Genomic DNA, 12,719 nt, shown 5'->3' on the forward strand with positions numbered 1-12,719 from the left:
TCCCTTATTAAGAAACTAGTTGTTGTGTATGCTTAGCTGGCACTCTATCGGAAGGGTGCTGGACATGACTGTTCGTATTAGATATTGCAGCCCGAAGGCTGCAATATCCGGACCTGGATACGACGAACAGCCTCCCAGGTGCACAACAGTTAGAATCCGATTGTTTTCTTGTGCTTTTTGTCCCTATAATGTCCCTATTATTGAATTGGTTATTATCCCTATAATAATTGTATTTATCGAGATTCATTAATAAAGAGAGTTGTGAGGGAATTCATTGATCTTTGGGTAAGGTTTTTGGAAGGGAGAGTTGTTGAGAGTGTGAAATGTTGTTTTATCATTGTGTCTGTCTTTTTTCTTTGTTGGATTTGATCTTTTTGAGTCAAAGTTAGAGAAATATCAGAAAGGGGAGAGAGGATAAAAAACAGATGGAAAATAGACAAGTTAGTTTTTGTACTTTTTATATAAGTATTCTTTTTTGTTTGGAATTGTCTTTGATACCACGAATTTGTTAAATTTGTACTATTTCTTCTTATATTTTTTATTGTTCAAAATTGTTGATATTTAGTTGATATTTGGTGATTGTTTAATGATTATGTGATTGAATTATGTTTCTTTTGAAAGTTGATGAATCTGATTAGAAAATTTCTGACTGTTTTCAATTTTTTAATGATCAATATTGTGAAGTACTTTTTGTTTTTTATGTCATTTTGATTGCAAAACGATTGTTATTTTTTAACGTATATTTTTCACTTTTCATAGTAAATTTTTCCACTTGTTCACTAAACAATTTATTGATAAACATGTTATATATTTATAAAGATATCAACAAAAATAAATTTTTCATAATAATCGATAATATTACAAAACAAATTTCAAAAATATATCATCATACAACAAAAGCAAATATTTCATGAAAAGTGGTCACTTCAGATAAAGATGTGGGAAGCGGTTTGTTGCAAATCTGAAGAAAATTAGTGACCACTTTTGTGATCGCCAGTCATTTCAAGTTTCAGTTTTATAATAGTTCCGATCGTTCAACGGATCAAATCTGATGAGAACCTTAATAAAAGTGTTTTTCAAAATGACTGGCGATCACAAAAGTGGTCACTAATTTTTCTCAGATTTCCGCACAAACCGCTTCCCCACATCTTTTATGTCTGTTTGTTGCAAAATCTGAAGAAAAATTAGTGACCACTTTTGTGATCGAGATTTTCAATTTGACATATTTTCATGAAATGGTGACTTTTTTTGGTTTTTGTATTTTATTGAGTCTTAAAAATATATATGTATATATTCAATATTTTTTTTATGATTAAATAAAAATGCATTTTATGAAATGAATAACCATATTCACATTTTATGACAATTATAAAAGCGACAATAATAGCAATCAGTGCGATAATTTACATCAAAAATGTGTCAGCCCGCGAATGGAATATCAATGAAAATTAAAAAAATATAAAAATCCACATTCAGAAATTTATTTGAAAGCGATTCTTTTTTCATGAGTATTTTTTGTGATTCAACTCGTAAACATCAAATGCTTGCTGTTCATTTCGTATGCGGCACAAGGCACATATTGCAATCTGTTCTATGCATCGAACGCAAACTCTGAAGCGAATATAAACCGAATATTAGTGGATGAAAAGCGAGAGACGAACGACACGCTTTTTCGGATGCAAACCCCTCTGTGTAATTCGCTCGCAAGTTCCACTTACCGGACAGTCTGTACACATACAATGGGAGAGAGTGTGGCAGCTTTATGGGGTCATATTTTGGATGTAACACATTGCTGATTCAGATTAGTGTGGTGTTAGCAGTGGAAAAAGAGGATGCAATGGTTTCATCCAAGGGCTTAACATGACAACTTTGGACATGTTCAAATTGACATCGTGTGTGGCAGATGCGCTGGAGAAGGAGAAGATCATCCGGCCGAATGAGATTGTGATTGTGGAGCAGATGCAGTGCATGTCACTTGAAGAGGAGGTATTTGAAGAGGCGAAGCTTGATGCGCCCAGAGCAGCAAACTTTGTGGACCAGCAAGTGAATACAGCTATTTTCGGTTAATTTTAGTTTTTTCTTTCAAGATTGCCTGGATTTTCGAAGGAGAGGGAGGTCAGGAAAGCAGAAAAGAAGGCAAAATATTTTGAGCTTGATTAAAGAAAAGAAAAAATTCCAAACAGATCGACTTTGGCAATGACGAAGATTTGAAGCGATGTGGTGTGAGTTGAATTTTTCTTTTAATAATAACAAAAAATTTTTGTGTGTTAATTTTTTAATGTATTTTTGAATTTTTGAAATTTTCTGAACTTTTTCCATCATTTATTATGAACTTCATCTTTTCTTGTGAGTTGGCCGAATCGGTCATTATATGATGTGTTTATTTACAATCTTCATCGAATTTTTGTTTGGGCCCCCTCTGCATAAAAATCACCGATTCATTCAATCTTTCCAGTCAGATTGGACTCATTCAAACAATTGCTAATAAGCTCTGTACAAGATGTGATGAAGGCGCTATTCCTGACTTGATAATGTTTGTCATATTTTTATCTTTTTGTTTTCATTGTTTTTATCATATTTCTTGTTTTTATTTTTTTAACTTTTCAAACCCTCATTTTAATTTTTACAATTTATTGATACGTAAACATATGAACAATCTCTTTTTTGTTATAATTTCATTCAGTTTCTTCTTTTAGAGTGGGCAATGGGTCTCCTCCACGATCACCTACCACCGTTTGTGTCATCATTGGAGTCAGAGCTGATGAAAAGACTGAACCGGGAACCCTCTTCTGCGCATTTGGCTTCCTCTATTGTCACTGTGTTGCAGCTGACTGTTCATTCCACATGAAACGAGACTTCCTCTTCTCACAGACCACTAAACATTTCTTCTCTTCGTCGTCAACTTCTTCTTCTTCTTCTTCCTTCTCAAATCAGTCATCCACAAACCGCTTTGTAGTTTCCATGATCGAAAAAGTCAAATATACATCGCAAAATGCAGGAATTATCTTCTCTTTCCAATAAAAGTTCTCCTCTTTTAATGTCACTCCTTATCTTCTGTGAATGACACTCCATTCAAACACCACAGATCTCCTTCTCCTCCTCTTTTTTCTTACTTTGCCTCAATAAATGATTTCAGCTTCCATCAAATGCTCTCTTTCCTCAAATATCCTCGACAGATAGAACATCTTTTTGTGTAACATCACAAGCACAACCAGAGCTGCCACGAGCCATCAATATGTGGATTCTTGCAGATCTTCAACATCTTCCAACTCATTCCAACGTTCTTCTTCTTTTGCAAGAACCTCCTTCCACCAAAAGGACATCATTAGGCAGATTTCTTTGTTTCATTTACAACATTCAACCACTTTCGCATCTGCAGCCAGCTCCCCAATCAAAAAAGTCGTCTCTTTCTTCCTTTTTACTCAATTTGTGCCACAGCTGCTGGGTATTTCAAGCACAGGTATTTATTAACAAAAAACAATAGACAGAAAAATGGAGTCTTTTGCATCATTTATTTTATTTAGCTAACAGCAGCGTCGGATGATGAGTTGAAGAAATTATTGTTCCCAAATGAGAAATTCATTAATGATATGGAGGTTATTTAGAGAAAGAAGGAGGAAGAGAGAAGGAGAGAGAAAAAGTGAAAAAGAAGGAAGAGAAATTGAAAAGACTGAAGATGAAGATAAAGAGATATCTGCGGAGCTATGCAGATGAAATATCAACACTTTCTTCTTCAGCCTCTTCTTCTACACCAAATTCTGTTCTGAAGCTGCTCTCACATCAATCCATAGCATCCACCACTTCTCGGCTCCAATCAGAAAACACGAGAGCCTTCGGCGTTTGGTTGCAGATTATTCCAATGACAGACGATTTGACAGAAGAATGTGTGTTTCCGGTGTGCGAATGTTTATGAGATAGAAACAGACAAATGAAACAGAACAGGCATGGTCATAGAAATAATCATTATCATTGACATCAATACAGAAATCATCATCATCATCACATTTTTCTTCATCTTCCTCTTCATCCGAACAGTCAGAAGTGAATTCATCACAAGAAAGAGCAGAAAAAGCAGAAATTGATGAAATCATTGAACACTTCAAAAGAAAACATGCGCCGCGTCTGCTACTTCCTATGTTCGTTCCTCCACAAGAAGTAACCCTACAGAATCCGTCTTATGTGTCACGAAGACAAAGACAGAGAAAAAGCAATCAAAATTCTATACAAACATTTTTGACTTATTCGACTGCTGGCAAAAGTACAGTAACAGGAACATCTCCTTCTTCATTGCCGAATAAATCTTTTCTTTCTCTTCCTCAGTCATCTCCTTCACCCTCTCCTTCATCTTCATCTTCCTCATCTTCATCTTCATCTTCTTCATCTTCTCCAGCAGTAACTGACCTCTCTATCCATCCAAAACCACCTCATCGCTCTGAAATTGCTATGGCGCGATGCATAAGAGCAACGCATCCTCTCTTCCTCAGATGCTATTTCAACCGCTGTGCACAAGTGGCTGCTGCTTCTGGTGCTTCGCGTTCTTCTTCCTCCTCTTCTTCTGTCAACCAATCAGAGCCAATTTCATTCAGAATCCATTCTTCTGCTTATTCCTCCATTCCACCTGCCATTTCAGCCACTTCTTCATTCAATTCCCCACCTCCTCCATCACAAAGACACAAACTTCAACCTCTTCTTCTTCCTCTTCTTCTTTCTCTTCTTATTCTTATTCTTCTTCGTTGCTGCGCTTTTCTTGAAACAGATTTCCGACAGGCAAAGAGCAGCAGATTAGGAGGATGAAGCAATCGTTCGGAAGTGGAAGGAAAAGGCAACACTTTTTCTCGCACAAGATGTGTTTGAAGCGCTGCAGCTGTTTGCAGAGTTTCGGATGGTGGAGCGGTATTCGGAGAATCTGGAGAAAAGGATGAGAGAAAGAGAAAGAGAGAGAGAGCGAAGGAAAGAAAGAGAGGAGCAAGGAACGAGAGAAGAGAGGAGAGAATAATTAGAGAACTGATTAAGATGAGGAAGGCATTGAAATCTACAAATGATGAAAATAACAATGATGATGAAAAAGAAAATAAAGTGAAAGCAGAAGAAAATGAGAATTTATCATTGATTAGAAGAGATTCTTTGAATGAAACCAAGAAAAATGAAGAAAGTGAATGCTTTTCCGACAGCTCCATCATCAGTGATGAAGAAGAGCGAAGAGAGAAGAGACACAAACAGAGAGAGAAACAGAGGTTGATGCGAAGGTATTACTAGGTGCTTGAGCTTCAACGTGTTTCTGTTGTGAATGAAGTGCTTTTGATGGTCAGGCCAAACCTGCTGCTTTCTCCTGCACCGATTAACGAGTCGATAAAAAGACCAGGAATTACTGTGAACGCTGTAAAAAATGAGGGGGATGGCGAAAAGTATGAGAAAGAAGAGAAAGAATGGAATAATTCTTTGAATGAAAATGGAAACAAGGAAGAATTTGAAGGAGATGAAGATGGAAAAGATGAGGAAAAGAAGTGATTTTGGAGGATTTAATGAACAACCCCAAAGCAGTATTTTCAAAAGCAAATATAATCAAACAGAAGCAGAAAAGAATGAAAACACGAAAGAATCAATTCAAAACGGTAAAAAGACGAAACGCGTTCAGATGAGCCAAAGCCAGAGCCTCTTTCATCGCTAGCTCAGCAAAAACAGCAGCAACAGAACATAACAACAATTTCCCCACCTTCATCTTCTCCTTCTCCTCAACATATACAATCCTCTTCAGAACGAGGCACCTTTGGAACAATACACTTTACGCGAGGGAAGCGAATGGACGGTGGATGAAGAGGATTCGGAGGGAGAGCTTTGATTGCGTACAGCCAAGAGATGGAGATGGGGAGAGGGGCTGTTGGTACACCTACAACTCCGCTGTCACCTGCTGTTGGAGGAGGAGGAATTGGAGGAGGAGGAGGATGGGTGACGTTGAGTGTGATGGGAATGAAGGATTTGAACAAAGAAGTGACAAGGGCGATGCAAGATGAGCTTCAGAATGAGAAAGGGAAAGTGGACGATGAAGAGGCGAAGATCATGTTCAGTTCATTGGAATCTAATGATCAGAGAGAAAAACTGCTTCGGCTGATGAAACAACAGGAAATACAGAAGAAGAAAAAGGAGAAAAAAGAAAAGCGGGAGCGCAGGAAAATTGAGAAAGAAGAAAAAGACAAGAATCTGTTTAGCAGCATCCAAGGAATACTGCAACCTTAAATTGAGATAGGCACACCAATTAACCAGAAGGAGAACAAAATGGCAAGCGAGGCGCAACAAGAGTCAAAAGAAACCCAGACGCCGGTTTTGACAAGAGAGCTGAAATTGGACTGCATGCTGAATGATTTAGCTAATTCTGACCTGGAAGATTTGAGCGATGAACTGGATTTGCCTTGCCGCTATGCGCGAATCAAAAGCGAGGAAAACGGTCAATTTGTGTGGAAGATGCGGAAGGTTACTGTGTATGATGTACTTGATGCGAGGCAGATGAGAACGCGGTTGGATCTGATGAGGCTCTGAAGAGCGGGCTGAGGCAGAGCAGGGCGGAGTTGAGAAGAGGAAGGGGATGAAGTGGAGGGCTTGTGGCCATACAAAGAGGAAACAGAAATTACACACAGAAAGGAAAGAAAAGGAACAGGGAAAGGATCGCTTCTGCTGTTTCAGAAGGAGAAATGGACAAGAACATTCAGTCAGAGCAGCGTGCCTGGAAGAAGAGATGCACTGTCGAAGCTGTTTTCTTTGCTGTCGTTATCAAAATTTGAGTCTTTCTTCACGTTGAAGAAGAATTCAATGGCAATGGATCTGATGCAGAAATAACCTGCCCTCAATTCGGTTGCGCCTTTTGATTCAGCTGCTGATCTTGCTGTAAATACAAACATTGCTCTTCATCCTCTTTCTCATTGCGCCTCTTCACTTGTCGATTCATCCTTTTTAATGAACATCCAACTTCAATCTTCTCCTTCTCTCAGAACATCTTTATCTCCTTCACTGCAGTCCCAAGCTAAACTTCCATCTTCTACTAGTCTTGCTGATCCTGGCTCTCTTTCTCTACTCTCACGTCCTGCTCTATTTTCGTCTCCTTCTCTTTCATTCAGCTCCCGTCAAATTCATCATCAGGCCTCATCTTTTATTTTCTTTTCCGAAACGCAAAAGGATTATATATTCTATAACGAAATATCAGCTGAAATTATATGTCAATGGAAGTGATTCAATATCAAACCAAGAATAGCCGATCATTGGGTGCACAATCTTTAAAGATCGAATCTGACATTTTTCATTTGGAAGTTGAAAGAATTCTCAGAAAACAGAAAGATCAAGGCAGAAGACAATATTTGGAATTAATGATTATATGGATGATCTTCGAGAGATCGCATTATAACATGCACCTTCAGTGAGCAATTGAAGATGAAACAGAGAAAGAAAGCAATTTTGAAGAAAAGGCATATTTGAAGGATAATTCTATGAGATGAGAGCTTCGAAAGCCAACAGGCAAGTTGGAATCAGTGAAACAAAAGAAACAGATATTTTTGAAGAGCTTGTTGATATGCTTGAAGAAATGCATGTTGAAGAGAAAAATAGTGATTCCTTAGGAAACAAGTGGAATTTGCATTTGATGAAAAGGAGAAAATAGAAGAGGAAATATCGAAGAAATATTTATATTTGAGCTGACGTTAAGTATTTTGGTAAAATTAAGTGATATGTTCTTCAGTTGAAGAAGCGATGAAGTCTCATGTATTTTTCTATGACATGGAAAATGGCGAAAATGAGAAAATGAAGGAAAGGAAAGAACGTAAGAAAAAGTTTATCATTTCCAGTGATTATGGTGTCAACTGCGCTGAAAGTGAGAGGTTGAGTTGGAACAAATGTTGAGGAAAGGAGGGTGAGGGAGGCGTCTTGGAGGAGGGAATGAAGCCGTTGAGGGCAAACTCGATGGATGCGCATGGGGTCTGTTGGGGTCTGCCACAGGCATCAGCATCGACATAACTTCCACCATTTGCAACGACTTTATTCTGGTCGATGAGGGGGAGCAAGCTATTGAACTCAGCTTTTCTAATTATCCACGATTTCGTTGAACGGTTGATGAAGCAATTGAACCGAATTAAAGGAAAGGACATTTGTTAGCTGTTCAAAGACGAAAAGAAAAAAGAGAAATAACTATTATTAGTAAATTGGTTTCAATAATTTTGTTTTCTTATCGTTTTTTCGTTCTTATTTTAAATTTTTTCTTTTCAATGTTTTGTTTTTTCAGTTTAGAAATATCTATTTTCCTTTTAAAGATTGATTTTTCTTTTTTTTTTTGAAACTTGATCAAAAAACTCTTTTTAATGAAAAAAAGGTATGTTTTTTTGTTCTTATAAATTTTACAAATATATATGACAGAAATAAATGCTAAATACTTGCAAAAACAAATTAACTCTTTGATCAATAAATACCACTATAGATTTATTTTTCAATTTTTGATCTTTTTTATGATATCAAAAAAATCACCCATATGACCTGACTTTAATTTGTGTACCATGTCTTTTGAAAGTTTCATTAAAGAAAGGTGAAGGCGTGGAAATTCAATTGGAAGTGGAAGTGGCTTTACTGGCTTTGAGCAATATTTTTTAAGTGTATGTTAATTTTTATTTCATTTTTGAAGTTATTGATTTTTCCGATTTTTATTAGGAAGTGCCAAAAGAACTGTATTTGAATGAAATCAAAGAGATAATCCAATATCATCAAGAGCATCACAACCTCACTCGACTTGCCTATCAATCTTCTTGGAATTTTTGATTTTCAGATTGGTCAATGATGAAAGCTTGGATGAAGTGATTGTGAATGAACTGCATTTCGCAAGAGAAGCATCAAGAGAATTGGAAGAATTGTCGAAATGTGTGGATTGGAAGAGAAAAGAAGAAGAAATGTGCAAATAAGAAGCGAATGGAGTGCAAGTTATTAAGGGATGGATGAAAACATTGGTGTGCTTCTATGAAAACTGTCTGTTGTGGAATGAAGAATATGTTGGACTTTTAAGCAGCATTGTTCGGATATATCGAACAGCGAAGGATAAATTCAGAGAAATTAGCTGCTGGTGTGTTTTTTCCTTGAGAAATGCAGCGAGTGACGGAGCTGTACCAGTTGATGACTTGCTGAAAAGTGGAGCAGTTGATGCTGTTTTGGAGAAGATTCTGCAACAAACATTAAATAAAGATTTTATGCGTGATTATTTGGATTTCTTTTTGAAGATTTCAGAAAGACAAAAAGACGAGGAGAAAGACAAACTGAAGGAAGCGAAAAGAAAAGAGTTGAAAAGAAAGATATTTGAAGAGCTTGAAGAAGAAGGATACGAGGATATCATCACAAGTTTTCATGGAACTTTTTGTTTTCTGAGCAGAATACACTATCTTTTTTTGTCGTTGGATGTTTCAGTTTATTTTGTAAACGTTTAGCCAAATTCTTTTCATTTGGCTTTGTTTCTCTAATTTTCAATTTTTCTTTTTTTTTTTCATCATTTCACTGACGCCAAAGATTATACAAAATGAAAGGCTTTCTTTCAAATTATTAATTTTGCAAGCATAATTTTGTTATCAAACAAATAAATAAAGCAAAAAATCATCAATTTGTTGGGAAATCTTTCATAAAGAACCAAATAAAAATTGTTTCTTTTCAAAATTCTCGTTCAGAATAATGTTTTGTGGGTAAGATGTAACATATTGGGTCCCGATTTTTATTGTGAAATAAAACCAATATTTCACCAAATTTGACACACGAAAATATTATCATTTTCCTTATGATGTTTTTGGTTTTGGAAAATTGTGATTTTTATAGAAAAATCCTATCAGTTAATTATTTGTAAATCATAATCACTCAATTGGTGTGACAAATCTTTTCAAAAATTTTTATGGATAATGAAAAGAAAACTTCAAAGATGACGAAATATCTACAGATTCTGTTAATAACGACAATTTTTTTTGTGGATTTTTTGATAAAAGGATAATTTAGAAGAAAATCCGTTGGTTTTTGTATAAAATATTTTATGTTTTTATAAATATTTGTAAATACTGGTTTAATTTTTGGTAACGAAACTGAAATTCACAACTTATTTGTTAATCGTTGAAACTTAATTACACATTTATTAATCGAATTTTCAACAATGAAGTATTTTTTTTAATAATTCAAGATGATTTCTATGAAAATTTTCGGACCCAATAAGTTACACTTTACCGTTTTGTGTGTGATTATTAAAGTGAATATCACGCGAAGACATCAAATAAAAATCAGATTTTTTTATCTTGTTCAATTTTGATGAAATGAAGAAATAAAAAAGAGAATTAAATTGATTTTCATTTCTCTCTTTTCTTTTTGGAAATCTTCATCTAATCATTTGTTTGCTCGAATTTTTCATTAAAAATCGTTATTCACTTATTCATTCATCTGCTTCTAAGCCTCTTCTCTTCTCTTTTGAAATGTCTCTAGCAGCTCCAGTGTCTTTCATGATATTTCCACATTCAAGCTGATCTTAGTAAAGCTGAAGAAGAGAAATTTAAAATCTTTTTTAAAAGGAGTTATAGACACAAACGCAAACGGAAAGAAAATAATGATTTTTGTATGTATGGTAGAGAATGAAAAGATTGAAGAAAATAGAAGTTGAAAAAGAAGAAATTATGTGATAATTGATTGAAGAAGAAAGAGGAAGAAGAAGAAGAGGAAGAAGAAAAGGAAGAGGAAGAAGGAGGAGAATGAGGAGAAGGAGGAAGCGGATTCTTCGATTCCAACGTTTTCTTCGAAGTTTCTGGTATTTTCAAATTTTTGTTTTTGATAAGCGAAATGTGAATGAGAAGTGTGGCCGATGGATAACTTCATGGGATGCTCAAAATTAAGAAAAGCTGAGAAGATATATAAATTAAAACGTATAAATAATATTGAAGCCAATAAGAAACATGAGAACCAGAAAACAGAAAATGATGAATTTTGAAATTGAATAAATATCGATTTTAATAAGAAAAACAAAAAGAATAAAAAATAATGAAAAAAACATTTCAATAATATTCACTTTTTCTTCTCCCTTTAATTTTTATCCCCTTCCATCTTCATCCACACCTTGAAGCATCAACGGAACATCCTTCCTTCAGCCTAGTTGGAATCACATTCGACGACAAAACCAAAACGGCATCAGAAACTCTTCTTTCACCTCTTTTGGATCGATTTCAATGTTTCTGTTGAAAGAGCTGCTAAAACACAAACAGCATTTCTTCAGTTGGTTTTGTATCTTCCTTTGTTCTTTTGACAAGTTAAATTGCAACTCGCTCGCAAAATGTGTCAAGTCAAAAACAAAAAATTCCAAACGAGTTCAGAGTCTTTTCAGACTGATTATTTCTCCGATAGCTTTCTTGATAAGCGATTTTTTCCTCTGAATACTCGTTTTATTGCTTCAGAAGTCTTAATGCGAAGAAAGTCGAAGGCAGAAAAGTCGAAACAGAAGAGCAATGAGACAAAAGAATGGGAAATGGAGGAATGATTTTGAGAAGAGAGAAAGGAGAAGAAGCAGTGCGCGAAGGGATATATGTGCTTAACTGCAGGAGAGAAAGAGAGGGCTAAGTCGGCTGTTACAAATGCTCTGGAGGCGGAATTGAAGGTTTTGAGTTCATTTTGTTCAAAATAATAAAAGGAAAAATGAAAATAATTAATTTTAAATAATAATAAAAAACATGTAAATTGGAAGTATTAATGAAAAGAAATTATTGTGATTGAAAATAAATGCATAAATAATACATAAAGCCACATATAAACCATTAACAAACCTTGTACGCAAGTGTGCCTTCTTGAACAGCTTTCCTTCCCTCCACCGTCCTTCACAACACGTCTCTTTCTTCCTCTTCTCCTCCTCCTTCTGCCCTTTCAGCAACCTCTTCGCCTTCTCCTCTTCCACTCTCTCATCACATCCACCAGCTCCATCTGGTTCACCAGCACAAATGCTGCTTCTGTTTCGACTTCTCTTTCTTTCCTAAATCAGCCTGTTAAAATGTACAAGTTCATTCGCATAGCCCAACTGCTCTTGTATTTCCCAGCTGTACTGTGAACAGAACCAGCCGCCAAAGACAGCCGACCACCCGTTCCTTGTACATTAGTAGCGTTTGTCTGTCACTTACTGCTTTTCTCGTGTTTCTCAGGCAAAGCATAAGTTTTTCATGAAAGACAAAACGCATTCGAGTTCGGTTGATATAATTTCGCGTTGTTTGGTGGAAAATGAATCGTCAATTCGAAATTCTTCTTCTTATTCTTATTCTTATTCATCACCTTCTTCACCTTCTTCACCTTTTCTTCTTCCTCTTCCTCTTCTTCACTCTCCTTCCTCCATTTCCTTCACCTCCTTCTTTTCCCTCCACAACAGCTCCGTTTGCATCAGTTCTGTTGCCTGCGCCAGTGCCCAACCCGCTGCCAAGCCCTGCATCTATCGCATTCCCTGTTCCAACCAAAGCCCCAGCTCTAGTCAAGACTTCCTTCCTTTGTTTGTTTCTCGGCTTCTTCTTTCCACAAGAATGATCTTCGCACAGCACATCGCCCACGTGGAAGCCCTTCCGCCGGCAGAGTGATTGGAGCAGGGAGCCCTTGCAGAGTGCAAGGGAATACTCGCACTGCTTATGTTGGATGTACGGCGCACAGAGAAAGGCAAAGACACAATGGGCGAAGGCTTTGGCTACACGAAGGCATGTCATATTCTT

The 12,719-nt window shown here is 36.3% G+C and overlaps 3 protein-coding genes across 3 annotated transcripts; all 3 read left to right on the plus strand.

Annotated features, from left to right (window-relative positions):
* Positions 1-1,860: 1,860 nt before the first annotated feature.
* On the plus strand, positions 1,861-2,067 carry MONOS_18462 (uncharacterized protein; the record flags this gene model as incomplete). Its single annotated transcript, XM_067871486.1, has 1 exon — positions 1,861-2,067. The coding sequence occupies one exon, from the start codon at positions 1,861-1,863 to the stop codon at positions 2,065-2,067; it is 207 nt and encodes a 68-aa protein (XP_067718573.1).
* A 3,789-nt stretch (positions 2,068-5,856) lies between these two features.
* Positions 5,857-6,234, plus strand: MONOS_18463 (uncharacterized protein; the record flags this gene model as incomplete). The annotated part of the gene is made up of 1 exon (XM_067871487.1): positions 5,857-6,234. One exon carries the CDS (start codon positions 5,857-5,859, stop codon positions 6,232-6,234), a length of 378 nt encoding a protein of 125 aa, XP_067718574.1.
* Positions 6,235-6,273: 39 nt separating this feature from the next.
* On the plus strand, positions 6,274-6,534 carry MONOS_18464 (uncharacterized protein; the record flags this gene model as incomplete). The annotated part of the gene is made up of 1 exon (XM_067871488.1): positions 6,274-6,534. One exon carries the CDS (start codon positions 6,274-6,276, stop codon positions 6,532-6,534), a length of 261 nt encoding a protein of 86 aa, XP_067718575.1.
* Between the last annotated feature and the right edge of the window lie 6,185 nt (positions 6,535-12,719).

The sequence above is a fragment of the Monocercomonoides exilis genome (genome assembly GCF_001643675.1).
Source record: "Monocercomonoides exilis strain PA203 chromosome Unknown scaffold86-41279, whole genome shotgun sequence".
Classification (NCBI taxonomy): domain Eukaryota; phylum Preaxostyla; order Oxymonadida; family Polymastigidae; genus Monocercomonoides; species Monocercomonoides exilis.